Source organism: Amblyraja radiata, chromosome 12, assembly GCF_010909765.2.
Source record: "Amblyraja radiata isolate CabotCenter1 chromosome 12, sAmbRad1.1.pri, whole genome shotgun sequence".
In the NCBI taxonomy this organism is placed as follows: Eukaryota; Metazoa; Chordata; class Chondrichthyes; order Rajiformes; family Rajidae; genus Amblyraja; species Amblyraja radiata.
This window is the reverse complement of record NC_045967.1, coordinates 10,197,346-10,225,186: the sequence shown is the minus strand read 5'-3', so window position 1 is coordinate 10,225,186 and position 27,841 is coordinate 10,197,346. Positions and strand designations below refer to the sequence as shown.

Here is a 27,841-nt window from a genome sequence, read left to right as displayed (position 1 = left end):
GCAACTTGTTTACGTCTTGCAAAATGATTTGCATTCTGCACCAAAATCATAAAATATACACGCTAGAGGGAGACTATCCAGCCTACAGCACATTTTCGCCAGAACCCTAGAATTGTTTCTCCATTAAAATAAAACACTGAATCTGATTTTTATACTCTTATTATGTGTATTAAATCACGGCATGTTGTAGAGAACAAAACCGAACAATCAAGTAATTTTGCCAATCACCTTTGAACCTTATCCTTGATAGGTCCTTGCTTGTGCTTATATACTCTACGAAAACCCTTGATTCTTCAACACTTTTATCAAATCCAGCTGTAACCATCTCTGATCTGAGAAAACTGCACTTCTCCACCCTCTTGAACTATGTTAATGGCAAACCTTGCCTGCACTTTGTCAACAATTTTCCCTTGCGGGATTATAAAAAGTTCCCAGAGCTTTGTGTACCTTCTTGTTTTCCAGGATTCCTGATAGTGTCTTGACAGGCAGACGAAACGAACACCTTGGCCTGACCTGCCTATTGTAACATAATGTCTATCACAAGATAGACACAAAAAGCTGGAGTAACTCAGCGGGACAGGCAGCATCTCTACTGAGAACGAACGGGTGACATTTCGGGTCGAGATCCTTCTTCAGACTAGTCAGGGATAAGGGAAACGAGAGATACAGACGGTGATGTGGAGAGATAAAGAACAATGAATGAAAGATATGCAAAAAAGTAACGATGATAAAGGAACCAGTCCATTGTTAGCTGTTACACAAAAAAGCTGGAGAAACTCAGCGGGTGCAGCAGCATCTATGGAGCGAAGGAAATAGGCAACGTTTCGGGCCGAAACCCTTCTTCAGTCCATTGTTAGCTGTTTGTAGGTTGAAAATGAGAAGCTCGTGCAACTTGGGTGAGGGAGGGATAGAGAGTGAGAGAAATCAATATTCATACCACTGGGCTGTAAACTGTATAATATGAGATGCTGTTCCTCCAATTTGCGTTTAGCCTCACTCTGACAATGAGACCGAGGACAGAAAGGTCTGTGTAGGAATGGGAAGGACAATTAAAAGTGTCCAGCAACCAGGAGATCAGGTCGGTTCACGCAGGCTGAGCGAAGGTGTTCCGCAAAATGATTGCCCAGTCTGCGTTTGGTCTCGCCGATGTATAAAAGTCCACATCTTGAGCAACGGGTACAGTAGATGAGGTTGGAGGAGGTGCAAGTGAACCTCTGCCTCACCTGAAAGGACTGTCGGGGTCCTTGGACAGAGTCGAGGGAGGAGGTATAGTGTCAGGTGTTGTATCTTTTGCGGTTGCTGGGGAAGGTACCTGGAGAGGGGGTATTCTAGGTGGGAAGGCATGAGTTTACCGGGGAGTTGCAGAGGGAACGGTCTGTGTGGAAGGCAGAAAGGGGTCGAGGTGGGAAAATGTTGCTAGTGGTGGGATCCCTATGGAGTTGGCGGAAATGTCAGAGGATTATGAGTTGTATGCGACAGCTGTGGAAGGTAAGGACTAGGGGGACTGTCTCTGTTGCGACCAGGGGGATGGGGAATGTCTATCTGAGGTAGCGCCATTTGCCCGTGATTAGCCCATATCTTCCTAACCTAACCCTTCCTTATCAATGTACCTGGCTGGACATCTTTGAAGCATTGTAGTTGTACCTGTCTCCACCACTTGCTCTGGCAGCTTGTTTTATATACCAGCCACCCTGTGTAAAAACGTTGCCCCTCACCTCCCTTTCATAGCTTTCCCGCTAATCTTATATCTATGCCTTCTAGTTTTAGACACCCTATTCTGGAGAAAAGTCTGTGATCATCCACAGTACCCAAGTCCCTCATGATTTTATATTCCTCTATAATGTCATCCCTCAACCCCCTATGCTCCATGGAAAAGACCAACATCCTTATTATGTCCTCCAGTCACAGAAATTTCTTTCTGGATCTAATCTGCACCCTTTCATAGTCATGGAGCACAGAATGAAGTCCTTCGGCTCAGCTTGCCCATGCTAACAAAGATGCCCCCTCTGCTCTAGTCCCAATATGTCCCATTTATCACTCTAAATCTTTCCTTTCCTACTCATTTAAAAATTAATTACGATCTTTTAAATGTAATTATAGTTTCTGCCTCAACTACCTCCTCTAGCAGCTTATTCCATATATCAACCATCCTTTGTGTGGAAAAGTTGCCCCTCAGATTCCTATTAAATCTTTCCCCTCTCACCTTAAACCTATGGTTCTTGATTCCACTACTCTAGTTCAAACACCGTGCATCTACCCTAACTATTATCCACATGATCTTATACACCTCTACAAGATCACCTCTCATTCTCCTAGTCTTCAAGAAATAGAGTCCTAGCCTGCACAAACTTATCCTATAGCTTATGCCTTTAAGTCCTGGCAACATCCTCGTAAATCTTTTCTGCATTCTTAGGTAGGCATAAAAAGCTGGAGTAACTCAGCGGGACAGGCAGCATCTCTGACTTGTGTGAAGAAGGGTCTTGACCCAAAACTTCTATCCTATCTATCTGCTTGTCCCACTGAGTTGCTCCAGCATTTTATGTCTATCTTTGGTGTAAACCAGCATCTGCAGTTCCTTCCTGCACATTTCCCTTGACAACGTGTTTCCAGCTTGACAACATCTTTTCTATAGGAGGATCACCAGGACTGAACACAATACTCTAACTGTAGCCTCACCTGTGCCTTGTACAGCTGTCACATAACATCCCAACCTCTGTACTCAAAATCCTGACGGATGAAGATCATTGACCACTTTAACTACCTGTGTTGCCACTGTCAATGAATTATATACCTACACTCCTAGATCCCTCTGATCTACATTAAACACCATGAACCAATCTTCTGCCCACTTGCCCGACTGATCAAGATGCTGCTGAAAATGATCCTCGCTATCGACAATACCACCCACTTTAGTGTCATCTGCAAACTTGCACATTGTCATCCAAATCATTGATATAGACCACAAACAGCAATGAGCCAGCACCAATCCTTGACGCACACCTCTAGTCACAGGCCATCAGTCGGAAAAACAACTCCCCATCATCACCCACTGCTTCCTTGCATGAAACCAATTTTCTATCCGGTCAGCTATCATTCCTTGGATCCCATGCGATCGGTCCTTCCGGAGCAGCCTACCATGCGGAACCTTGTCAAAAGCCTTACTGAAATTCATGTATGCAATGTCTACAGCTCTGCCCCAATCAACCTTTTTGGTCACATCTTCAAAAAACTCTGATTGGTGAGACACGATCTCCCACATACAAAACCATGCTGACTATCCCTAATCAGATTTTCCCCATCTAAATGCACGTATATCTCATCCCTCAAAATTCTCTCCAGTAACTTTCTGATCACAGATGTTAGACTCGCTGGTATTTAGTTCCCAGGCTTTTCCTTGCAGCCTTTCTTAAATTGAGGCACAACATTTGCCACCCTTCTGGCTCCTTGCCCGTATTTAATGATGACTCATAAATCTCAGCCTGGGCACCGGCAATTTCTTCTCTAGGTTCCCACAGTATCCTCGGATATATCTGATCAGACCCGGGAGATATGTCTACCTTCATATGCATGAGGATGTCCAGGACCTCCTCGAAGATAATACTGACTACCCACAAGACATTTCCAGTGACTGTCCCACGTTCCCTGTTCCTTGTGAATTTCCTTCATAGTAAAAACAGAGGAGAAATACTCATCGAGGACCTTGTCCAACTCCTGCGGCTCCACACAGAAATGACCACTTTGATTCCTGAGGGCCCTATTTTCTTTCAGGTTGCCTTCTTCCCCTTAATGTACTTCAAAAATCTGTTTGGATTATCTATACATAACTAAAGCTCTGATCTTGTGCTCTTGCGGTTTGCGGTGTTTTCCTATTTGCGCAAAAACAGTATGTGATAGCACTATGATTTTGCCAGCTCCCTCACCATTCTCCTGTGCTACGAGTGCAACAAGTTTTATTCTGATCGATTGTATTAAAATCATAAAAACCACGCTTGCGCAGATCGATCTCCTCTCCTGCCAGTCAGCGCCGCGCAGATTAGTCTCCTCTCCTGTCACTACCCGAGACAGACTGCCTCTTCCTGCGCTATCGCGTCTGTACTGGAGCTGAGGGATGCTGTGGGTGGCCGGCGGAGGTCTCCAACCGGACACCATTTTCGGAGAGACCGGAAGCGGCGCGGTGTCGGAGTTATCGGCCAAATGGAAAGCGGTGAATCTGATCCCGATGAAGGGGAGCCACCAGCGCCCGCTGTGAGTCTTCACAGCACCACCATCGCAACGCCCCGCAGCTCCAGCCCCTTCCCTTCTGGTCACCCTCGCTGGCTCCTGCCCCCTTCCCCTGTGATATCCCCCTCTCCCCCATGGCTCTTGGGGGACCATGCCTCCTGTGTGACAGGGACCCAACGGGTCCCATTTAGTCTAGTCCTTTAAATTATCAGCCAGATTTATCTCCTGCCCCCAATTTGCCCTCCTGATTTTCTCCTTTAGCGGGCTCCTCAGTTCCCGAAACTCCTCCATGGATACACTTGATCTCACCTTAACCTGCCCATGCATTCTTGTACTCTTACATGGGTATGACCGCTCATAAAAAATAAAATTGTTTTCAGCAAAATGGCACTGCGTAAAAATACTGATTTCCTCAGCAAAATACTGATTTTCAGGCACTAGAATACTGAAATGCTCTGACAAAACTTGACAGCTCTGCCCACCACTACGGCTCTGCCTGACATTCTCCTTCCCTGCTGAGCCACAGAGCGAGGCTCGGTGCCACAGGCGTACCCGGTACTGTTGCTCAACGTTGATATGTCATCCCCTGACAGCACCCAAGGGGGTGTACCTGTTTAGAAGTGGGATGGCCACAGTGGTCACCTGCTCTCCCTGTCTATTTCCCTTCCTCGTAGTAATCCACCTTCTCTCTTCCTTGACCTTGGGCATGTCAACCTCGCCACACATCTTGTCCAAGAAGCTCTCAGTCTCCCAATGGTCCTGAGGGCATCTAGCTGCAGCTCCAGTTCACTAACAGTCTTTAAGGAGCTGCACCAGACAAATCCCACAGGTGTGGTCATCAGGGTCACCAGTAGTTTCCCCGACTTCCCACATCCTGTAGAAGCATTGCACTAACTTACCTGTCATCACCACTGCAACTGAACCAAGCGGAATAAAAAAAATAACAAGACACGCACACACAAGAGTAGACTGTACGTTGTCCTCTTTTCTGACTCTGATAGTCTCCAGCACTTTCAAACCCTGTATCCTGCAGTAGCGTGTATTCAAACATTGGGTCTATGTGGAACCTTTAACATTGCAAAGTACTAAAAGGTGCTTATTAGTTTAGTTTAGAAATACAGTGCGGAAACAGGCCCTTCAGGTCCAAACCTGTACGTCATTGGAGTGTGCGGGGAAACCGAAGTTCTCGGAGGAAACCCACGTGATCACAGGGAAAGCGTACAAACTCTGAACAGACAGCACACGTAGTCAGGATAGAACCCGGTTTCCTGGCACTGTAAACTCTACCGCTGCGCCACCGTGCTGCATAGTATTGTTATCAAACTCATTTTTACACCAAGCCATGTGGCAATTGTAAGATCAATGACCAACAGCTTGGTCAACCGTCAATTCTCACCTGCTACTGTTACTTCCATTCCAACATCCATCATCCTCAAGCTCAGCGGCTGAGCTGCTGTTGCTGCACATGTTGTATGGGAGAGTTGACCAGAACTTCTTTGCATTCTTAAGTTTTTCTTTAACATCTGTCACCTGAAAGGGATAGAAGTTCCCTCATTAAAAATAAGATTGATCACTTATAACTATTATTTTTATCTCATTTTCTGAAACTGACTAAATGTGTCAGTTTCATGCGAGCAGATCCTTTACAGCATAAACATACGCGAACCACAGATATTGAAGGCACATACATTGTTGTTCTGCCCATTGTGTTCCTGTAAACCAATAATTAACATTAAATTAATCCCATTTCTGGGGTCATGGCACATAATCCACCACTTTGTGTCAATTCAAGTGTTTATCCAGATACCAATTATAATTGTCCCTAGTGTGTGTAGATAGTGTTAATGTGCGGGGATCGCTGGTCGGTGCGAACTCGGTGGGCCCAAGGGCTCGTTTCCGTGCTGTGTCTCTAAACTAAACAAAAAAAATGTACAATTAAAAGATTTAAAGAGATTATCAAAACTGGAAGTGTAATTGACAATGAAGACGAAAACTCGGCTGCAGAAAGATATGAATGAATGATTAAAGCGGTAAAGAGCCATCATTAGAATTCATTCTGGAAAAGTACAAGGTGAACGTTTTGGGGAGGTCAAATAAGGAAAGATAATACACAATAAATTAGAAAGGCTTTGGAGAACATTAGAAGTTTTGGAGTGCGTCCATAAATTCCTCTGAAGATTACAGAACAAGTAAATAAGGTGTTTAAACAGCATGTAGTACAATTGCAACGTGGAAGTCTATGTGTGCAGTTAAAGGGAAAGAGAGTGCAGGAAAGGTCACGTTTAAACTAACCGGGCAGGGGGGATGGGACCCAATGCGAGGAGACAGAGGGCCATAAAAGGACAGAAGCAAAAGGTAGAAGGGAAGATAAGAAAAACAAACCTGAAAGCTTTGTGCCTTAATGCGAGGAGCTTTCATAATAAGGTTGATGACTTGAACACGCAGTTAGTAGTTAATGGATATGATATAGTTGGAATTACGGAGACATGGCTCCAGGGTGACCAAGGCTGGGAGACAATATGCAAGGGTACTCAATATTCAAGAAGGACAGAAAGGAAGAGGAGGTGGGGTGGCAATGCAGGTTAAAGAGGAAATTAATGCAATAGTAAGGAGAGACGTTAGCTTGGATGCTGTAGAATCGGTATGGGTAGAACTGAGAAATAGCCAAGGGCAGAAAACGCTTGTTGGAGTTGTATACAGATCACCAAACAGCAGTAGGGAGGTTGGGTATAGCATCAAACAGAAGATTAGGGATGCGTGTAGCAAAGGTACAGCAGTTATCATGGGTGACTTTAATCTACATACAGATTGGGCCAACCAAATTGGTAACAACACGGAGGAGGAAGATTTGCTGGAGTGTATACGGGATGGGTTTCTAAGCCAATATGTAGAGGAACCAACTAGAGGGCAGGCCATCCTAGACTGGGTATTGTGTAATGAGGAAGAATAAGTTAGCAATCCATCTTGTTGTACAATACCCCTTGGGCAACAGTGACCATAATATGGTGGAATTCTTCATTAAGTTGGAGAGTGACACGGTTCTTGGTTCTTCTTCTTGGTTTCTTGGTCCTCCAAAATATTCCAAATGGAATTTAAACTGGAGGTGGTGAAGGGAGGGCTTCAGAGACTAGTGTCCTGAACTTAAAGAAAGGAGACTTTGACAGTATGAGACAGGAATTGGCTAGGGTAGACTGACAAATGGTACTTAAAGGGTTGATGGTGGAGATGCACTGGCAAAGATTTAAGGATTGCATGGATGAACTACAAAAATTGTTCATCCCTGTCTGGTGAAAAAATAAAACGGGGAAGTCGGCTCAACCGTGGCTGATGAGAGAAATTAAGGATAGTGTTAAATCCAAGTAGGAGGCATATAAATTGGCCAGAGGAAGCAGCAAACTGGAGGAATGAGAGAAATTTAGAATTCAACAGAGGAGGATAAAGGGGTTAATTAAGACGGGGGGGAAATAGGGCATAATAGAAAGCTTGCGGGGATTATAAAAACTGACTGTAAAAGCTTATTTACAAGAGAGAGACAAGAGACATATATGTGTCACATTTATTTGTTACGGAATCAAGGGATATGGGGGAAAAAGCAGGAACGGGGTACCGATTTTGGATGATCAGCCATGATCATATTGGCTGGCTCGAAGGGCCGAATGGCCTACTCCTGCTATGTCCCTCTAAATCTTTCCTTCCCATGTACCTGCCTCAGCTATTTTCTCTGCCAGCTCATTCCATATACCTATCACCCCGATTGAGAGTTGCCCCTCAGGTTCCTATTAAATCTTTCCCCTCTCACATTAAACCTATGTTCTTAGGTTCTTGATTTCCCTACGCTGGGTAAGTTTCTGTGGATCACCGTTTCAATTCCTCTCATGATTTAATACACCTCTCTCAGATCACCCTGTCTTCTGCTCTCCTTGGAATGAAGTCATAGACTACCCAACTCTCCCTATAGTTCAGCCCCTCGAGTCCTGGCAACAGCCTCGTAAATCTTCTCTGTACTCTTTCCAGCTTAATGACATCCTTCTTATAATAGGGTGACCTCACCCTGAACACAGGATCCCCCCAGGGTTGCATCCTCAGCCCCCTACTGTACTCCCTGTACACACATGACTGTGTGGCTAGGTTCAGCTCCAACTCAATAATCAAGTTTGCTGATGACACTGTGGTGGTGGGCCTGATCTCAGACAACAATGAGAAGGCCTACCGGGAGGAGGTGGCTGGTCTGGCACTCTGGTGTCAGGACACCAGCCTCCTCTTGAATATCAAAAAAAAAAGGAGCTGATCGTGGACTTTAGGAGGGCACATCATCCGAGGTCGTACACACCATTGAAGATAAATGTGGATACTGTGGATAGGGTGAGCTGCTTTAAATACCTGGGAGTCCACATCTCAGAGGATCTGACATGGACATCATACGCCGCCGCACTGGTGAGTAAGGCAAGACAGCGCCTTTACCACCTCAGGCAATTGAGGAAATTCAGAGTGCCTCTGAGGATCCTCCAGTTCTTCTACTCAGCGGCTGTGGAAAGCATCATGTCCGGAAACATCACAATTTGGTTTGGGAACTGCTCTGCCCAGGACAAGAAGGCTCCGCAGAGAGTAGTGCGTTCGGCCGAACGCACTATGGGAACTACACTCGCCCCCCTGCCGGAACTATACATCAGAAGGTGCAACTCTAAAGCCAACAAGATCATGGGAGACCTCATCCACCCCAGCAACGGACTGTTCCAGATGCTACGGTCAGGCAAACGCCTCAGTAGCCATGCTGTGAAAACGGAGAGGATGAGAAGGAGTTTCTTCCCAGAGGCCATTAGGACTGTAAACTCCTATCTCACCAGGGACTAACTTTACTGTACCATTTTACTGTTGTGTGGTCTTTTTTAAACTGCTCTTTTTTTCTTTTTTTCCCTCCCACAAATATGCAATATGTGAATATGTGTTTCTGTTCCATTCTGTTTTGTAGTTTTTTTTGCACAATCCGCAAGCATTGCTACTTTTCATTTCACTGCACATCTCATATGAGTATGTGACGAATAAACTTGACTTGACCAAAACTGAACACAATGGTCCAAATGCGACTTCACCAACATCTTGCACAACTGTAACATAATGTCCAAAGTTCTATACCCAATACTATAACTGTTGAAGGCCAAAGTAGCAAAAACCTCTTTAACACCTAGTCTTCTTGCACGGGTGTACAGGTGCTCCTCAAACTATGTTATACAATACTGCCCAGAGCGTTACCTTCAAAGGTCCATGCAAAGCTCTGCTGAGATTCTTGATAGCCATCTTCACGGTCTATGATACCATCAGAGGATAATGGTTGGAACACCATGCTACAGCAGTGCAAGATGTTGGTGATACCACATTTGGAATATTGTGTGCCATTCTGGTTGTCATACTCGAAGAAGGATGTGATTAAGCTCGAGAGGGTGCAGAGAAAATTCATAATGCTATTTAATTTTCATTTGGAAACAATTTTTTACCACAGGTACTGATTGACAAGTGGCAAAGATGACATATGAAGTTAGGTCACAGATCAACCATGTGAACAAATGAATTCGGAGCAGGAATAGCTGATCTGCTATTTAATCAGACCTGACAAATGGTGGAAGCAATTAGAGGAGTTGAATATAGAAACATAGAAAATAGGTGCAGGAGGAGGCCATTCGGCCCTTCGAGCCAGCACCGCCATTCATTGTGATCATGGCTGATCGTCCCCAATCAATAACCCGTGCCTACCTTCTCTCCATATCCCTTGATACCACTAGCCTCTAGAGCTCTATCTAACTCTCTCTTAAATCCATCCAGTGATTTGGCCTCCACTGCCCTCCGTGGCAGGGAATTCCACAAATTCACAACTCTCTGGGTGAAAAAGTTTTTTCTCACCTCAGTCTTAAATGGCCTCCCCTTTATTCTAAGACTGTGGCCCCTGGTTCTGGACTCGCCCCACATTGGGAACATTTTTCCTGCATCTAGCTTGTCCATTCCTTTTATAATTTTATGTGTTTCTATAAGATCCCCTCTCATCCTTCTAAACTCGAGTGAATACAAGCCTAGTCTTTTCAATCTTTCCTCAGATGACAGTCCCGCCATCCCAGGGATCAATCTCGTGAACCTACGCTGCACTGCCTCAATCACAAGGATGTCCTTCCTCAAATTAGGAGACCAAAACTGTACACAATACAGATGTGGTCTTACCAGAGCCCTATACAACTGCAGAAGAACCTCTTTACTCCTATACTGAAATCCTCTTGTTATGAAGGCCAACATTCCATTTTACTTCGGAGTCACGTGAGTGACCACGTGAAGAACCCCGCCAGGACGCATGCGTGCCATATAGCTTTCACGCTTGCGAAACGACAGGCGGGGTGGAGCGTTCCCCCGCAGCGGTAAGTTTGAAACCGCGACCTGCAGGTAAGTGATTTACTCTGCGGTAGTGTTTGTCCCCGCGCTGTTTTTACACAGGGGGGGGGGGGGGGGGGGGGAAGCTGGACAAAATAGTGTCCACAAGTGCTGCGAGTGAAGCTGGCTGGGGAGGACTGCGAAGTTGTGGGAGCCAGCAGCAGCTGAAGGCACAAGCCCCGTAAGTGGGATCAGCTGTGCCCGACTTCGCCCCCGCACCGGCCAGATTAAACACTGCGTCTGGGCGGGAAGGCAAGAAGAAACCAAAAGAGTCGTTGACTGATGAGTCCGACTTTGGGCGGCCAGCGACCGTGAGCGCTGGAGCCCGTTGGAGCGGCTTATGGAGCCGAGCTCCAACATGAAAAAGAAAGTTGGAGCGGCTTATGAAGCCGAGCTCCAACATGGAAAAGAAAGTTGGAGCGGCTTATGGAGCCGAGCTCCAACATGACAGGCTCCGGGAGATGGAGTCTAGTCACTGTGGGCACTATGTAAAACCCACAGCAGCACCTCTTGTAGGGCTGCACAGTGCATCTCCCTCGTCAGAGGGGAGTACTGGGGGGGTCAATTCTGGGCTTACCCTGAAAAGGGGTTTTGACGAACAAAACTACAAGTGTGCAGGGGGTGCAGGAAGGCAAAATCTACTGGTCATGGTGTCCAAATATATACAGCCAGACCACGATGGACACCACTGCAAAAATACTTGGGACCAGGAAACTGCGCATCCCTGAATGTTCCAGTCATGGAAATAGCATCTGGAAACATGTCGGAGCAGGACTTAGGATAGCCCTGGGGCTCATAAAGGCGACAACATTAAGGATCTCCTACAGCCAAAGACAGCACCCTTATGCACCCACCAGCAGAACAAGAGAAGCTGGTGAAAGCTCAAAGGCCGGGCATACAGGACAGCGGTCTTTTAGACCATAGCCCAGACCGGCCTTTCTGGAAGATGCGCAAACCCCCAACCCAAAAACAAACCCAGACACCGGCGCCTCAACCTTCACGAAGACCACACAGAAGAAGCAAACTTCCACTGGTAACAATGGAGGTAGGTGGGTCTGGTCCCTTACAAATTATAGGAAGAGTGGATAATACACACATTGGTGGGAGATTACACTCTTTTGGATATGGTGTATATTAACTACAGACACTTATATCCTAAGCAGTATCCAGGGATATACCATTGAATAGTGCAAAAGGGGTAATGGGTAAACCCAACACGATTGGCTGGAATACATTGTACTATATATTCAGTACAAAATGGGAACTGGTAACTGCTAAAGGACTGATTTCTAAAGGCTACTCCATGGCTAGCATCGACCTAAAAGATGCTTACTATTCAGTGCCTACACGGACTGATCACAAACGTTATTTGTAAAAATTCAACTGGATGGGCATCTCTGGCAGTATAGAGCTCTACCAAATACATAATCATATGATCATACTAATTGTGGGCATAACTTTGGAGTTGGCCTAACTAGCTGTAACAGCCACCATACAATTGGGTGAAAACTGGGGTTATCATCCATCCAGTTAAATCTAAACTAACGCCTACCAACATAATGGATTATTTGGGGTTCACTATTGACAGCTCACATGTCGGTGACTTTACCAAAGGACAAGGCTACAGTCTTAACTGAGGCCTGCAACAACCCCACTGACATCAGTGAACTGTCTATCAGATTGGTAGCAAGTATAATTGGCATATAGTGTCTGCCTTTCCAGCCACACAATTTGGCCCTTTGTATTACCAAAAATCTACAAAGGGCAAAATATAAACACTCAAAGTTAATACTGGTAATTTCGACAGACCAATAAGCCACCAATCAAAGCTTATGGAATTAAAATGGCGGAGGGATAACATTCGGCATTGTTCCAACCCTATCGTTATCAGCAAACCCTTAGTGGTGCTACAAACTGCTGCCAGTGCGCTTGGTTGGGGTACTACCAATTTCCATCTCCATCTGTGGAGGTAGATGAAAGGCACAGGAGGCATCATTATCACAGACACTGGGCATAAACTACCTTGAAATGTGGGGTGCGTTCTATGGCCTAAAGTCATACTGCTCTGGGATAAATCACCAGCGTGTTAGACTACAGAGTGACAATCTGACTAATACAATTTGGTAATGGTGTATCCAGAGAAATATTGGAATATCAGCTACTTACCTACCAGGTAACCCAAAATTCAGTGACAGACATCAGGTCACGCAAATTCAATAAAATAAGACTTAATCACCAGTTACCAAACTGTGTTTCTTGGGAACCAGACCCTGGGACAGCAGGGACAGATGCTTTTCACTGCATTGAGGGGGCAATTGTTTATCTATGCATTCTCTCCTTTTCTGCATCATCAGTCGGATATTACGAAAAATACAACAAGACTCAGCGTCTGTTAATTGGTAGTGCCGATTGGCCTACTTAACCATGGTTCCCTGTGATACTCAACATGGGGTTTAACCATGCATCACCATCCTGAAACAACCAGATTATTGGTTCATCCTGTAACAGGGGAACCCATCCATGTCAAAAACAACAAACCTATCAATTTGTAGAGTCTAAAGAAACCTCTACTGCAACTGGGACTGGCGGACCGAACATTGAACATTATCTCAGCGGGCCACAGACAGTCCACCAAAAACTATATCTGGTATACATCAGGAAATGGGAGATATATTGTCACAGAAACAACATCACCTACAGTTGATGAACATAACGTCTGTTCTCGAATTCCTGGCAGGCCTACATTATGATGAGGGGCTCAGTTACAGTGCCCTATCAACATATCTATGGCGAGGATCAGAGCATCATTCTGTTGGGACTCACCCCTGATAACCAAACTTATGAGAGGAAATTTTAATATCTATCCCCCAAGAACCAGGTACAGGTGCACAACCTTTTATCCGATGATCCAAATAACGAAAACCTCCGAATAGCGGCCATTTTTTCGGTCCTTGAAGAAAGGTCCTTGAAAACGTTCACCGAGGGCGGCCCGCAGAGGTGACAGCGGAACCTCCGGTCGGTCCTCGAAGAAAGGGGAACTAAATCCCCATTCATAAAAGAGAAGGTGAGGGTATATTGCGCGGGAGGGTTAATAATTGACAATATGCTGCTGCCTGCCCGCTGAGTTAAAAAATTCCCACGGTAGACTCACGATACACAGTGTATCGTGAGTCTTGCGTGGGAACTTTTTAACTCAGCGGGCAGGCAGCAGCAGCAGATTGTCGCTGCCTTCAGTTTCACCCCACCTACACCCCTCTGCTTTCCGGCCATGTGTGTGACCCCTTCCCTCCCCTCTCCAGCTCCCCGCCCATTGCACCGCCGCGGGGGCTTTGCACTGTCTTCATGTCGGCGATACTAGCAGGTCAGTGCCAGTCACCGGAGACGTCAGGACCAACGGGACACCGACCCCCAGGCCCACTGCAAGCACGGAGATCCCAGAGACCCACAGCAGCCCAGCCCAGCCCCGCTCCAACTCCAGAGGAAAACTGCAAACTGGCCGGAGACATCAGGACCACCAGAAGCCGTTCCCCGATGGGCCGCTACGGCGACAAGTGGCAGTTCGCCCACAGCCCGAGCTGCGCCCCCTCATCGGGACACCGACCCCCAGGCCCATTGCAAGCACGGAGATCCCAGATCAGCAACTCCAGTCCAGCCCCGCTCCAACTCCAGAGGAACACGCTCCCCGTATGGGCAGAAGCTGATGGTGTGCAAGGTGCGTCTTGTTCTTGGGGTCGCGCAGCTCGGGCTGTGGGCGAACTGCCACTTGTCGCCGTAGCGGCCCATCGGGGAGCGGATTCCTCTGGAGTTGGAGGGGGGTATTGTGCTGTTTGATCGCCCCCTGCTATCCCAGGGACAGGGAGACAGGACGTTCACCGAGGGCGGCCCGCAGAGGTGACAGCGGAACCTCCGGTCGGTCCTCGAAGAAAGGGGAACTAAATCCCCATTCATAAAAGAGAAGGTGAGGGTGCATTGCGCGGGAGAGTAGGAATCCCAAGACAAAGTTGAGTGAGCGTTCACCGAGGGTGGCCCGCAGAGGTGACAGCGGAACCTCCGGTCGGTCCTGGAAGAAAGGGGAACTAAATCCCCTTCATAAAAGAGAAGTGGAGGGTATATTGCCCGGGAGGGTATATCGCCTACCTGGAAGAAACCGGACATTTTTTCCAGGATGTCGTCTGCACACCAAAGCTCACGTTTGGCGCCAAACGCACGTCGCCTCTGCTGCACACGGATATAAGAGTGTGAAAATGTCGCCTTAGGCCGCCTAAGGGCATGTAGCCCCGCTAGGGTGACATGAGTGTGAGAGGTGATTCAATGCTGCGGTCACATTTACAAATTCAGGAATTCATTCAACACACTGCATTTCATACAGACATTTATTCTGCAAGAAAAAACTACATTGAAGACTCAAACTCGCGACCGAGGAACTGCCAGGATCAAGGCGCAAACTCGCGATCTTGCGGATATGAGCCGAGCACTCTACCACTGAGCCAGCCATTAAAATCTACGCAAAAAAATTTCCATTCCGAAGACCGACAAATTCCGAATTACGAAAAGTGTTTGGTCCCAAGGCTTTCGGATAAAAGGTTGTGCACCTGTACTCTCTAAATGGGATATGAGTATTGCCCTAACGTTGCTAAGGAATTGATCTCCAGCAACAGCTCTGTCCCTGCATAAGACTGACGCACAAAACAGTCATGCTGATAGCTTTGGTCACGACACTAGGTGTACAGTCGTACATAAGTTAAGGCTGGACTATATGACTTCTTCAACAGGAATATAACGTTTCATATTACGAATTAGTCAAACAGAACAGACTATCATCAGGCCTCAAAATAGAATTTAGGGATTACCCTACAGATATCGTCTCTGTATAATAAGACAATTATTGTTCTATATGGAGAACACCAAAAACATCTGAGGCTATGAGATAGCACTACTAATCAGCCACAAACAAACCCACAAAAAAGTGTCGGTTCAAACTATTTTCAGATGACTGAAACAGGTTTTAACAACAGCTGGGGTGGATACTAACATATTCAAATCTTATTCCACCAGGGCTGCAACTACATCGGCAGCTATGGAGTTGGATGTACCAATGAACCAAATCCTCGAGACAGCAGGATGGATCAGGGGAAAATGTTCCAACTATTCTACCACAAACCAGTAGTTAAACTGGAACTTTGCAGAGCCAATTTTAAGTTCTGTAATATAATTTCACCCCATAAATAGGGGCTATAATTTGTTGTTAACAATTTATCATGGATTTCAATGTTGGATTCATGTCTAAACATGTTAACACAATTCCTCCCACAGTCAATTAAGGCAGATGTGATGCATGGACTCATTTCCACGGCATGAATTCACAGAGCTTTGAAATCTTCACGTAGTCACTCACGTAACTCCGAAGTAAAATAGTAAGATTAAACGAGAATTTACCAGTTCGAAGTTTGATCGTTATTTTATGAGGAGTACGTTGAGGGAATACGTGCCCTCCGCTCCCACCCTTGATTATATACTCAACTGGTATTTTCTTCTCTAATCTTACTATGTTCAGTCATTACAGCTATCTGTGATTTCACACCGCTGCTTTGAAGAATGACACGCATGCGTCCTGGCGGGGTTCTTCACCTATTCCCTCAACGTACTCCTCATAAAATAACGATCAAACTTCGAACTGGTAAGTTTTCGTTTAATCTTACTATTAGCTTTCTTCACTGCCTGCTGTACCTGCACGCCAATTTTCAGTGACTGGTGTACAAGGACACCCAGGTCTCGCTGCACCTCCCCCTTACCTAACCTAACCCCAATGAGATAATAATCTGCCCCCTTGTTTTTGCCACCAAAGTGGATAACCTCACATTTATCTATATTATACTGCATCTGCCCACTCACTCAACCTGTCCAGGTCACCCTGCAACCTCCTAGCATCCTCTTCACAGTTCACAATGCCACCAAGCTTTGTATCATCCACAAACTTGCTAGTGTTGCTCCTAATTCCCTCTTCCAAATCATTAATATACATGGTAAACAGTTGCAGCCCCATCACAAAGCCTTGCGGCACTCCACTCGCCAATGCCTGCCACTCTGAAAAGGACCCGTTCACTCCTACTCTTTGCTTCCGGTCTGTCAACGAATTTTCTTCCATGTCAAAACCCTACCCCCAATACCATGTGATCTAATTTTAGAGTCTACCATGCTGGACCTTATCAAAGGCTTTCTGAAAGTCTAGATGCACTACATCCACTGGCTCCCATTTACATCCATTTTACTTGTCACATCCTCAAAAAATTCCAGAATTCAAAAGAAAAGAAAAAAGACTCCTCGACTCGACGGCCTGCAGGCGCTGAGTTCCACCGCTGGCCTGCGCCGACACCACCAGACCCAGTCCTGCGACGCCATTGCTGCCACGAGGAGCAGCACCAACGCTCACCGCCTACCTGACCAATCTCAGGCCCGGACCAACGTAGACGCCGCCATCGTCGACCTCCACGTGGCCGCTGCCGCCGACCTTCACCAACTCACCAATGATTCCGACCCTCGCTGCCTCACCAGAACCGCCGACCCTTGGTGCCTCACCAGAACCGCCGACCCTTGCTGCCTCACAGGAACTGCCGACCCTTGCTGCCTCACAGGAACCGCCGACCCTTGCTGCCTCACAGGAACCGCCGATCCTCGCCGCCTCCCCGGCGATCCGCTGACCGGGACTTCCGATGCCACGCCCGCTGACCCGGGCTCCACTTCCCGCGGGCCTCCACTAGTAACTCTACCGACCTTGGCCACTTCAGCACCCACCAGCAGGCCGCAGCCGTCACCTTGCCAGAGTCCTAAGCTCAGCACCGGGCCTGAAGTCTCCATGCTGCAGACTCTCACACCACGTGTCTGATTGTGCTGGGTCCTAATGCATCCCCCCCCCCCCTCAGGGAACGTCAGTGAGGGTTCCACTGGGTCTTCCCCTTCCCCCTAAAACCATGTGACCCCAGCTACTCCCAACTCACACTAGTCCTCATACCACCCTCGTCCCTGACCACCCACCACCCCCCCCACCAGACATTGCCTCAACCTCAGTCCACTCACCTGCCTTCCTCCGGCCCCAACCCCCATCCTTGCCGTGTGTTCACCATCCCCCCTGACCTTCCCCTCTCTGATACTGAACGGTCTGTCCTCAGCAGAGGCCTCACCTTTGTCCCCCTCCATCCCCACCTCAATGAGTTCCGTGCCAACCACGATGTGGAGCTCTTCTTCCGTCGCCTCCGCTTCGAAGCGTTCTTCCATGGGAAGGAGTCCTCACCCCCCTTCTCCAACGGACCCCCTCCTCTTGGACCCCCCCTCATGGCCATCTACCTGCTTTAGACCTTTTTATTTTAAGCTGCCGGCGGGTCATCAACCGCATCAACCTCTCCACTCCCCTTTCTCACTCTAACCTCTTGCCCCCTGAACGTACAGCCCTCCACTCACTCTTCAACAACCCAGACTGGGTGATCAAACCTGCCAACAAGGGAGGTGCCGTGGTAGTCTGGTGTGCTGACCTCTACAAGGCTGAGGCCACGCGCCAACACTCAGACACCTCCTCCTACTTATCCCTGGACCATGACCCCACAGACGAGCACCAGGCCACTATCTCTAGCACCATCACTGGTTTCATTGCTTCCGGCTCCCCGCCCTCGCAAGCCTCCAACCTCATCATTCCCAGCCCCGCACGGCCCGATTTTATCTTCTCCCCAAAATCCACAAGCCTGACTGTCCTGGCAGACCCATTGTTTCTGCCTGTTCGTGTCCCATCGAACTTATTTCCACATACCTCGACTCCATACGATCCCTCCTGGTCAAATCCCTCCCTACCTATGTTCAAGACACCTCACACGCTCTTCGTCTCCTTCATGACTTCCGTTTTCCAGGCCCCCATTCCCTCATCTTCACCATGGATGTCCAGTCACTCTACACCTCCATCCCCACCAGCAGGGTCTTAAAGCCCTCCGTTTCTTCCTCGACCGCAGAACCAACCAATCCCCGTCTACTACTAATACTCTCCTCTGCCTAGCAGAGCTGGTCCTTACCCACGACAACTTTTCCTTTGACTCCTCTCATTTCCTCCAAATCGAAGGCGTAGCTATGGGCACGCGCATGGGCCCCAGCTACGCCTGCCTCTTTGTTGGGTACATCGAACAACCCTTGTTCGAGGCGTACTGTGGCCCTATCCCCGAACTCTTCCTCCGTTACATTGACGACTGCATTGGTGTTACCTCCTGCACCCATGCAGAACAAACTGGCTTCATCCATTTCACCACTAATTTCCATCCGTCACTCAAATTCACCTGGAGCATTTCCGACATCTCCCAACCGTTTCTAGACCTCACCATCTCCATCGCAGGTAACAGACTACTGATCGACATCCACTACAAACACACCGATTCCCATGGCTATCTGGACTACACTTCTCCCCACCCTGCTTCCTGTAAGGACTCTATCCCCCACTCCCAAATCCTCCGTCTACGCCGCATCTGCACCCAGGATGAGGTGTTCCAGACTAGGGCATCGGAGATGTCCTCATTCTTTAGGGAACAGGGGTTCCCCGCTTCTATTACAGATGAGGCTCTCACCAGGGTTTCCTCTATATCCCACAGCTCCTCTCACACTCCCCACCCCCCCACTCGTAACAAGGACAGAGTCCCCCTTGTCCTCACCTTCCACCCTATCAGCCGTCGCATGCAACATATAATCCTCCAACATTTTCGCCACCTCCAATGGGATCCCACCACTGGCCACATCTTCCCATCTCCTCACCGTTCTGCTTTTCGCAGAGACCGCTCCCTCCGTAACTCCCTGATCAATTTGTCCCTTCCCACCCAAACCACCCCCTCCCCTGGTACTCTCCCCTGCACCCGCAGGAAATGCTACACTTGTCGCTTTACCTCCCGCCTTGACTCCATCCAAGGACCCAAGCAGTCTTTCCAGGTAAGGCAGAGGTTCACCTGCACCTCCTCCAACCTTATCTACCGCCTCCGCTGTTCAGGTGCCAACTTCTCAACATCGGCGAGACCAAGCACAGGCTTGGCGATCGCTTCGCCCAACACCTCCACTCATTTCGCATTAACCAACCTGATCTCCCGGTGGCTCAGCACTTCAACTCCCCCCTCCAATTCCGAATCCGACCTTCCTGTCCTGGGCCTCCTCCATGGCCAGAGTGAGGCCCAGCGCAAATTGGAGGAACAGCACCTCATATTTTGCTTGGGTAGTGTACACCCCAGCGGTATAAACATTGACTTCTCCAATTTCAGGTAGTCCTTGCTTTCTCCCTCCTTCCCTTCCCCCTTCCTAGCTCTCCCACAAGCCTATTGTCTCCGCCTCTTCCTTTCATTTTCCCGCCCCCCCCCCATGACATCAGCCTGAAGAAGGGTCTTGACCCAAAACGTTGCCTATTCCTTCTCTCCATAGATGCTGCCTCGCCCGCTGAGTTTCTCCAGCATTTTTGTCCACCTTCAGAGGAGTTGAATAGCTCATTTGGATGTTTTATTTTCTAATTTTTGATGCACCAAATAGAACTGAACTCGCATCTTGCTTCAAGATGAGTTCACTGTGTGAAAGCAGCCATGTGGAACTCAAAATGAAACTCTCCCTTGGAACGGCATGTTGATTAGACACCTGTTGAGTGTAAGGTCAATAGCATCTAATCAACATTGGGGCACTTACCAGTCTGTCAAGGCTTGTGCCAGCTGCTGTTGTTGGACGCTCCTCAGGACTATAGGGTCTAAACCTTGGATTAAACCCGTCCGATATAGATCGAGTTAAACGGCTCCCAGTTAGAGACTTTGGTTTCCCACAGCCCTGAAATACCTAGAGTGAATCAAATAAGTCATTTATTACATATACCATAATGTCATTATAATTTGGTATCACTGTCTTTGAATTGGATTGCATAGCCTAAAAAGTTCATTAAGGATGAGACCAGTCTAAATAATAAACTGTTGGAATGAACTGCAGATGCTGATTTACACCGAAAATAGACACAAAATGCTGGAGTAACTCAGCGGGGACAGGCAGCATCTCTGGAGAGAAGGAACGGGTGATGTTTCGGGTCGAGACCATTCTTCAGACTGAAAGTCAGGGGAGAGGGAGACACAGATATAAGGTAGGTGTGAAAACAAGACATCAAAGGAGATGATATCAGGGAAAATGTAGAAGATCATTTGTAGAATAGATCGTAGAAGTAAAATGGGTCTAGGAGAAGGTGACAACAAAGCCAACGGAAATAACATTTACAACTTTAAAAGCTCTAAATGTATAAAACCTTAGTAAAACCAAGGGCAGGGAATAGAGAGAATGTTAAGGCCATAGGGAGTATTGAAACAACTGAAACATAGAAAAATAGGTGCAGGAGTAGGCCATTCAGCCCTTCGAGCCAGCACCGCCATTCAATATGATCATGGCTGATCATCCAAAATAAGTACCCCGTTCCTGCTTTCTCCCCATATCCCTTGATTCTGTTAGCCCTAAAATCAAAATTTAACTCTCTCTGGAATACATCCAGTGAATTGGCCTCCAATGCTTTCTGTGGCAGAAAATTCCACAGATTCACATCGCTGGATGAAAACGTTTTTCCTCATCTCAGTCCTAAATGGCCTACCCCTTATTCTTAAACTGGATTCCCCAACATCGGGAACATTTTTCCTGCATCTAGAATCGTTTAAGAATTTTATATGTTTCTATAAGATCCCTTCTTATTCTTCTAAATTCCAGTGAAACACGCCCAGTTGATCCATTCTTTCATCATACGTCAGTCCCGTCATCTCGGGAATTAACCTGGTGAATCTACGCTGCACTCCCTCAATCGCAATAATGTCCTTCCTCAAATTTTGAGAACAAAACTGCACATAATACTCCAGATGTGGTCTCACCAGGGCCCTGTACAACTGCAGAAGGACCTCCTTGCTTCTATACTCAAATACTCTCGCTATGAAGGCCAACATGCCATTTGCTTTCTTCACCGCCTGCTGAACCTGCATGCTTACTTTCAGTGACTAATTGACAAGGACACCCAGGTCTCATTGCACCTCCTCTTTTCCTAATCTGACACCATTCAGATAATAATCTGCCTTCTTGTTCTTGCCGCCAAAGTGGATAACCTCACATTTATCCACATTATACTGCATCTGCCATGCATCTGCCCACTCACCCAACCTTTCCAAGTCACCCTGCAGCCTCATAGCATCCTCCTCGCAACTCACACTGCCACCCAGCTTTGTGTCATCCGCAAGCTTGGAGATGTACATTTAATTTCCTCCACTGGCCACATCTTCCCATCTCCTCCCGTCGGCTTTCCGCAGGGACCGCTCCCTCCGTAACTCTCTGGTCAATTCGTCCCTTCCCACTCAAACCACCCCCTCTCCTGGCACTTTCCCTTGCAACTGCAGGAAATGCTACACTTGTTGTTTTACCTCCCCCCTTGACTCCATTCAAGGACCCAAGCTGTCTTTCCAGGTGCAGCAGAGGTTCACCTGCACCTCCTCCAACCTCATCTATTACATCCGCTGCTCTAGGTGTCAGCTGTTCTACATCGGTGAAACCAAGCGTAGGCTTGGCGATCGCTTCGCCCAACACCTCCGCTCGGTTTGCAATAACCAACCTGATCTCCCGGTAGCTCAGCACTTCAACTCCCCCTCTCATTCCGAATCCGACCTTTCTGTCCTGGGCCTCCTCCATGGCCAGAGTGAGGCCCACCGTAAATTGGAGAAGCAGCACCTCATATTTCGCTTGGGCAGTTTACACCCCAGTTGTATGAACATTGACCTCCAATTTCAGGTAGTCCCTGCTTTCTCCTTCCTTCCCAGCTCTCCCGCAGCCCACTGTCTCCGCCTTTCTTTCTTCTTCCCCCCCCCCCCCCCCCCACCACCCTCACTGTCTGAAGAAGGGTATCGACCCGAAATGTCGCCTATTTCCTTCGCTCCATAGATGCTGCCTCACCCGCTAAGTTTCTCCAGCATTTTTGTCTACTCATTCACACAAGTTCTGTTATCCCACTTTCCTCACCCAGTCCCTACACATTAGGGGCAATTTTACAGCGGCAAGTTAACCTACAAAGCCAATGGGTCTTTGGGATGTGAGAGGAAACCCACACGATTGCAGGGAGAATGAGTAAATTCAACACAGATAGTGCCCGAGGACAGGATCGAACACAGATCTCTGTCGTGTGAGGCAGCAAGTCCACCAGCTGTGCCACTATATTTTATTTTCCAACACACAAAAAATTATACGTTGATAACTTTGGTTACTAAAAAAAAAACGATCCAGCTCCAGGGAGTGATTCTGCGCTGGTTTTCAGCGGTCGGGGCGAGGCGGCGACCGCATAGCAATGGCGGCCAGATCTCCCACAATGCAAAGGGAGGGAGAAAGTGCCCGACGCCAACCAGTTGCCATGGCAATGCACATGTGCAGGGCAGTCGATGATGTGCTGGCCGCGGTTGTGCCATAGTGCAGGGGGTGGATGTGCAGGCCGTGGCAATGCGCATGTGCAAGGCGGACGGCCGTGCTGGCGGATGAGGAGCGAGCGGAGAGCCGGCAGCCTGGACATGGATACGGATGGCGTGTGGAGATGGAGAGTGACAGAGAGAGAGATAGAGAGGGGGGCCCGCTCAAAGTTGAACGATAGGTGTCCCAGGTGCTTGCCAAGCCGGGCAAAATGGCATGGCTCCTAGGTTGCCCGGCGGGATTTTAGGTCGCCATTGGCACCCGGGCAACCATTAATTTCGAGCCCTGTTATAGACCTGATAGCCTGACTTCTGTAGTTATTGAGATTTTAGAGACCATTATTAAGGATGAGGTTTCAGGGTACTTGGAAGCACATGATAAAATATATCAAAGTTAGTATGGTTTTGTTACTGTGAAATCTTGCCTGACAAATCTGCTGCCAGAGGTAACAAGCAGGATAGACAAAGGAGAGGAAGTGATGTTGTTTACTTGGATTTTCAGATGGCCTTTGATAAGGTGCCACACGCTAGGATGCTAAACAAGATGAGAGCGCATGGTATTAGAAGCAAGGTGCTAGCATGGGCAGAAGATTGGCTGACTGGTAAAAGGCAAAGAACAGGATAAGTACAGGGGGCTTTTTCTGGATGGCGACTAGTGGTGTTCCACAAGGGTCCACTACTTTTCACATTATATATTGATTTGGATGATGGAATTGATGGATGTGGCCAAATGTGCAGATGATACGAAGATATGTGGACAGGCAGGTAATGTTGAGCAAACCAGGAAACTGCAGAAGGTTTGGACAGGTTGGGAGAGTGGGCCAAGAAGTGGCAAATGGAATGCAGCGCAGCAAAATGTGCGGTCATGCACTTTGGTAGAAGGAATAAAGGCGTACACTATTTCTAAATGTGATGAATATTCAGAAATCGGAAGTGCAAAGGGATTTGGTAGTGCTGGTGCAGGATTGCCAAAAGGTTAATTTGCAGGTTGAGTCCTTGGTTAGGAAGGCAAATGCAATGGTAGCATTTATTTTGAGGGGACTGGAATATAAAAGCAAGGATGCTGAAGCTTTATAAGACACTGGTGAGGCCACATTTCGAAGATTGAGCTTTTTGGGCCCCATATCCGAGGAGGGGTGTGCTGGCATTGGAGAAGATCCAGAGGAGATTTATGTGAATGATCAAGAGTCAAGGGTGTGTTATTGTCATGTGTCCCAGATAGAACCATGAAATCCTTACTTGCTGCACAACAGAATATGTAAACAGAACATGTTGAGTTGCGAAATTCTGAAGAGAGAGAGAGAGAGAGAGAGAGAGACCGAGACGGAGCAGCTAGCCTTCCGCCCAGTAGCCACTCGCCAACTATCACCTCCACCGGTTGTGCCTGCGCCGAAGGACACCGTGGCTGGCTAGCTGACTGGCAGAAAGCGCTGAGGTGGCGGCTGGTTCCGCTGTCCAAAGGACCTACAGGTCGCCTGCACGCCCAGGTTGGCTCGCCTGCCCCGGGACTGGCTGTAGCGCCCAGGTCGGCTGGCAGGTCTGGCTGTAGAACCCAGGTCAGCTCGCTTGCCCCAGGTCTGGCTGCAGTTCCCAGGTCGGCTGCCTGCCTGCCCTGGGAATGGCTGCAGTTCCCAGGTCGCCTGCGTGCCACAGGACTGGCTACAGTGCCCACGGCGGCTCGCTTGCCCCAGGTCTGGCTGTGACACCCAGGACAGCTGTGTGCCCTGGGAATGGCTACAGTTCCCAGGTCGGCTCGCTTTCCCCAGGTCTGGCTGCAGTTCCCAGGTCGCAAAACCCCTCCCCCCCCCCCCCCCCCCCATGTTTTAAAAGCGATTTGGCCCAAGGCTATCTTTCTTGGCTAACAATCTAACCTTCGGCCCCCAAGACGTAGTTAAATTTTCGGGCCTTATTTTAGGGTAAAAAATATCGTCTTCATTGCTGGGAAATACGGTAGTTAATATAGACCTGTACTACAGATTCAAAATATGACTGACTATGTGAGTTGCCAGACGACAGATTGCCAGACTAGAGAGTTTCATCCTTTAATACAATTTTGCAAAAGAGGACTGGAAATATCTACTTGAAGATAAATTGATGTCAGAGCAATAGGAGGCACAAAAACACATTCATACCTTTTGAGAGATCTGCATACTGTTCTCCTGCATGGTCATGATTGCCTCAGAAATCTTAACATCAATGGGATCCATAACTGATTCAATGTTGAATGGTCCCTCCAATCTCTCTGCAACCATCAGCATTGCATCTGTAAAAAAGTGGATATGTACAATAGTTTCGCATTGGGTCATAGAATCATTATAAACCACTGATTCTATGCAAGCTCTCAGTCGAGTACAAGTATATCACTGTAACTCTCTATCTGTATTTCTTAAATAGTCTCCAGTTTTATTTTGAAATCATTGATTATCGTTACTTCCATCACAACTCACTGGCAGAGTTCCAGGTCATAAAAATAATAATTTCCCCCCGAGCCCCTAATCCCTGCACTTCTGACTAACAGAAACAGAAATGCGTTGTCTGTCTTATGTTAAACCTCAATAATTTGAGGAAAAATATTGTAGATGCTAGAAATTGAAAACAAAACAGAAAATGCTAAAATTAATTCTTAGGCAGCATCTGTAGGAAAAGATTCCTAGATTCATGCAGGTTCCATGAAAAATCACACCACTTCGAAAAGGAAGAAATAATACATTTGGTTTAACTCAATGTCAAGTCAATGCGTTATCACCAGAACCTGATCTTTCACATTTATGTTAAATTTATTTTATGGTGTTACATTAATGCGAAACTCCTTTGCTCTGAGAAGAATCTTAACTTCTCCAACTAACTTTGTAGTTCCATCTTGCAAAATGACACAATGCCTGCTCAACCTCTTTCTAAATCATAATGAACAGAACTGAAGACTGTCCAAGATTTGCCCACGAGTTTAAGAGGTTCAGCCTAACTTCCCTACTTCTGCACTCACTGAGAAACAAAAGATCTCATATGGTTTGTGTAGATGGTTTATGCATGCAACCAATAATGTAGCTACCTCAGTACCACTAACCACACCTTAGTTATCAAGTATAATAACACTCTCTCTCCCTATCTCTCGCTCTCTCTCCAGCAAGGTGACAGACTGCGTGCAGTTAGTGCTGGACCATGTTTAATCTGTGTGTTTATTAAAGAGTTAAGTAAAGTTACAAGTGTGTGAGAATCACTTCTTTACATGGTGTCGGCAAGTTAAATCTCGCGCCTCCTGTTTATCGTGTTTTATTTCTTGAGTTTGTTTCTTTTTCGCAGTTTTACTCTCCTTGTGTCACCATGGCATCCTCATACCGCAAACCCGCGTCCCTGGTCTTTGATGCAGACATTGCAGAGCGCTGGGCGACTTTTGAGATGGATTTTACCCACTACATGAACATTGCTCATCGCAACAATCCTGATGCCGTTAAAGCTTCCCTTCTTCTAAATCTTGCTGGTCCTGATGCCATGAGGAGAGCACAAGCCTTCACCTACAGTCCCGCAGTCCGGGATGAACATGATCAGGTCCAAGTACCTGCAGAGTCTGCCGACGACCCGGTATTTCTGTTGCGAAAATTCGCTGAGCTTTGTGACCTGCCCTCTAACCGCATTTTAGAGAGAGCAAAGTTTTTTACGAGAAAGCAGCAGCATAATGAGCCTGTTGAATGTTTTATTACTGATCTGCGTTACCTCGCTCAGAGGTGCCGATTTGATACTATGACTGAACAGCTTACTAGAGACATTCTAGTGACAGGGATGCTCGATCAGAAATTACGATCGGAGCTATTAAGGAAACCAGATCTCACTCTAACCGAAGCCATGCACGCATGCAGGTTGGCTGAAGTCGTTGACCCGCTGTTCGGACAGCGGGGGTCTGATAATAAATCGATTAATTTAACTGGTCTCAACGTCCTAACATAGTCAACACCAGACCCATGTCGCGGGCCATCTACGTCCCTGGCGGCCAAGGCGTTAAAAAATGCCCTAATTGCGGTTATGTGCATTCAATGCAGTCGCAGTGCCCAGCTTACGGAAAATCCTGCAATTTCTGCAAGAAATTGAATCATTTCTCGGCTGTCTGCCGCTCCTGTGGGAAACATCCCCCAGCTTCTAGACAAGTCCTAAACAACTTGGTGCAAGTTGATAGCGAGTTTGGTTCCCAGTCCTCTCTCGACACTGCCCACGAATCTGAGCCAATTAGTTCTCAAGGAGATGCTAGTGTTTTCACACTCCTACACGCACCTGCTCGACTCACGAATCCTTCGGTCCTCGTTACGGTCAACAATTCGACCTTCTCTGCTAAGCTCGACACGGGGGCGAAGGTCAATGTTATGTCAACAAGCCTGTTCAGAAAGATTAGGCACAATGAGCAACTAAGTGCTGACCATTCGACTTTACATGCTTACGGGGGCGAGGTGTTGAAACCAGTGGGCAAGGCCATTTTCAATTGTGTACTGCAGAGGCCATCGCGGGCTATGTTCTCGACTGACTGTGTGACTTTGTTGGGCAACCAGGCATGCCAGGACCTGGGACTAGTCTCGCTCGACCGCACTGTCCATGAGGTGCGGGTGATGTTGGATCCGATATCTGAGTACCCGGACCTGTTTGATAATGAGCTGGGCAAACTGCCTTTCGTCTACAAGATCGCCACCAACCCAAAGGTGGTGCCTGTGGTCCGTGCACCACACAGAGTATCCCTCGCTATGAAGGACAAGGTTGAATCAATG

General features: G+C 47.5%; 1 protein-coding gene across 1 annotated transcript in view; it reads right to left on the bottom strand.

Annotated features, from left to right (window-relative positions):
• The window catches only part of LOC116978916 (glypican-4-like), a 77,177-nt gene that overhangs the window by 5,889 nt on the left and 43,447 nt on the right, over positions 1-27,841 (bottom strand). Inside the window, exons 5-7 of the mRNA XM_033030202.1 lie at positions 25,226-25,356; positions 20,320-20,463; positions 5,618-5,751 (exon numbers count right to left, since the gene is read on the bottom strand). Coding sequence (XP_032886093.1) covers positions 5,618-5,751; positions 20,320-20,463; positions 25,226-25,356 — 409 coding nt within the window. The remainder of the gene's footprint in view (positions 1-5,617; positions 5,752-20,319; positions 20,464-25,225; positions 25,357-27,841) is intronic.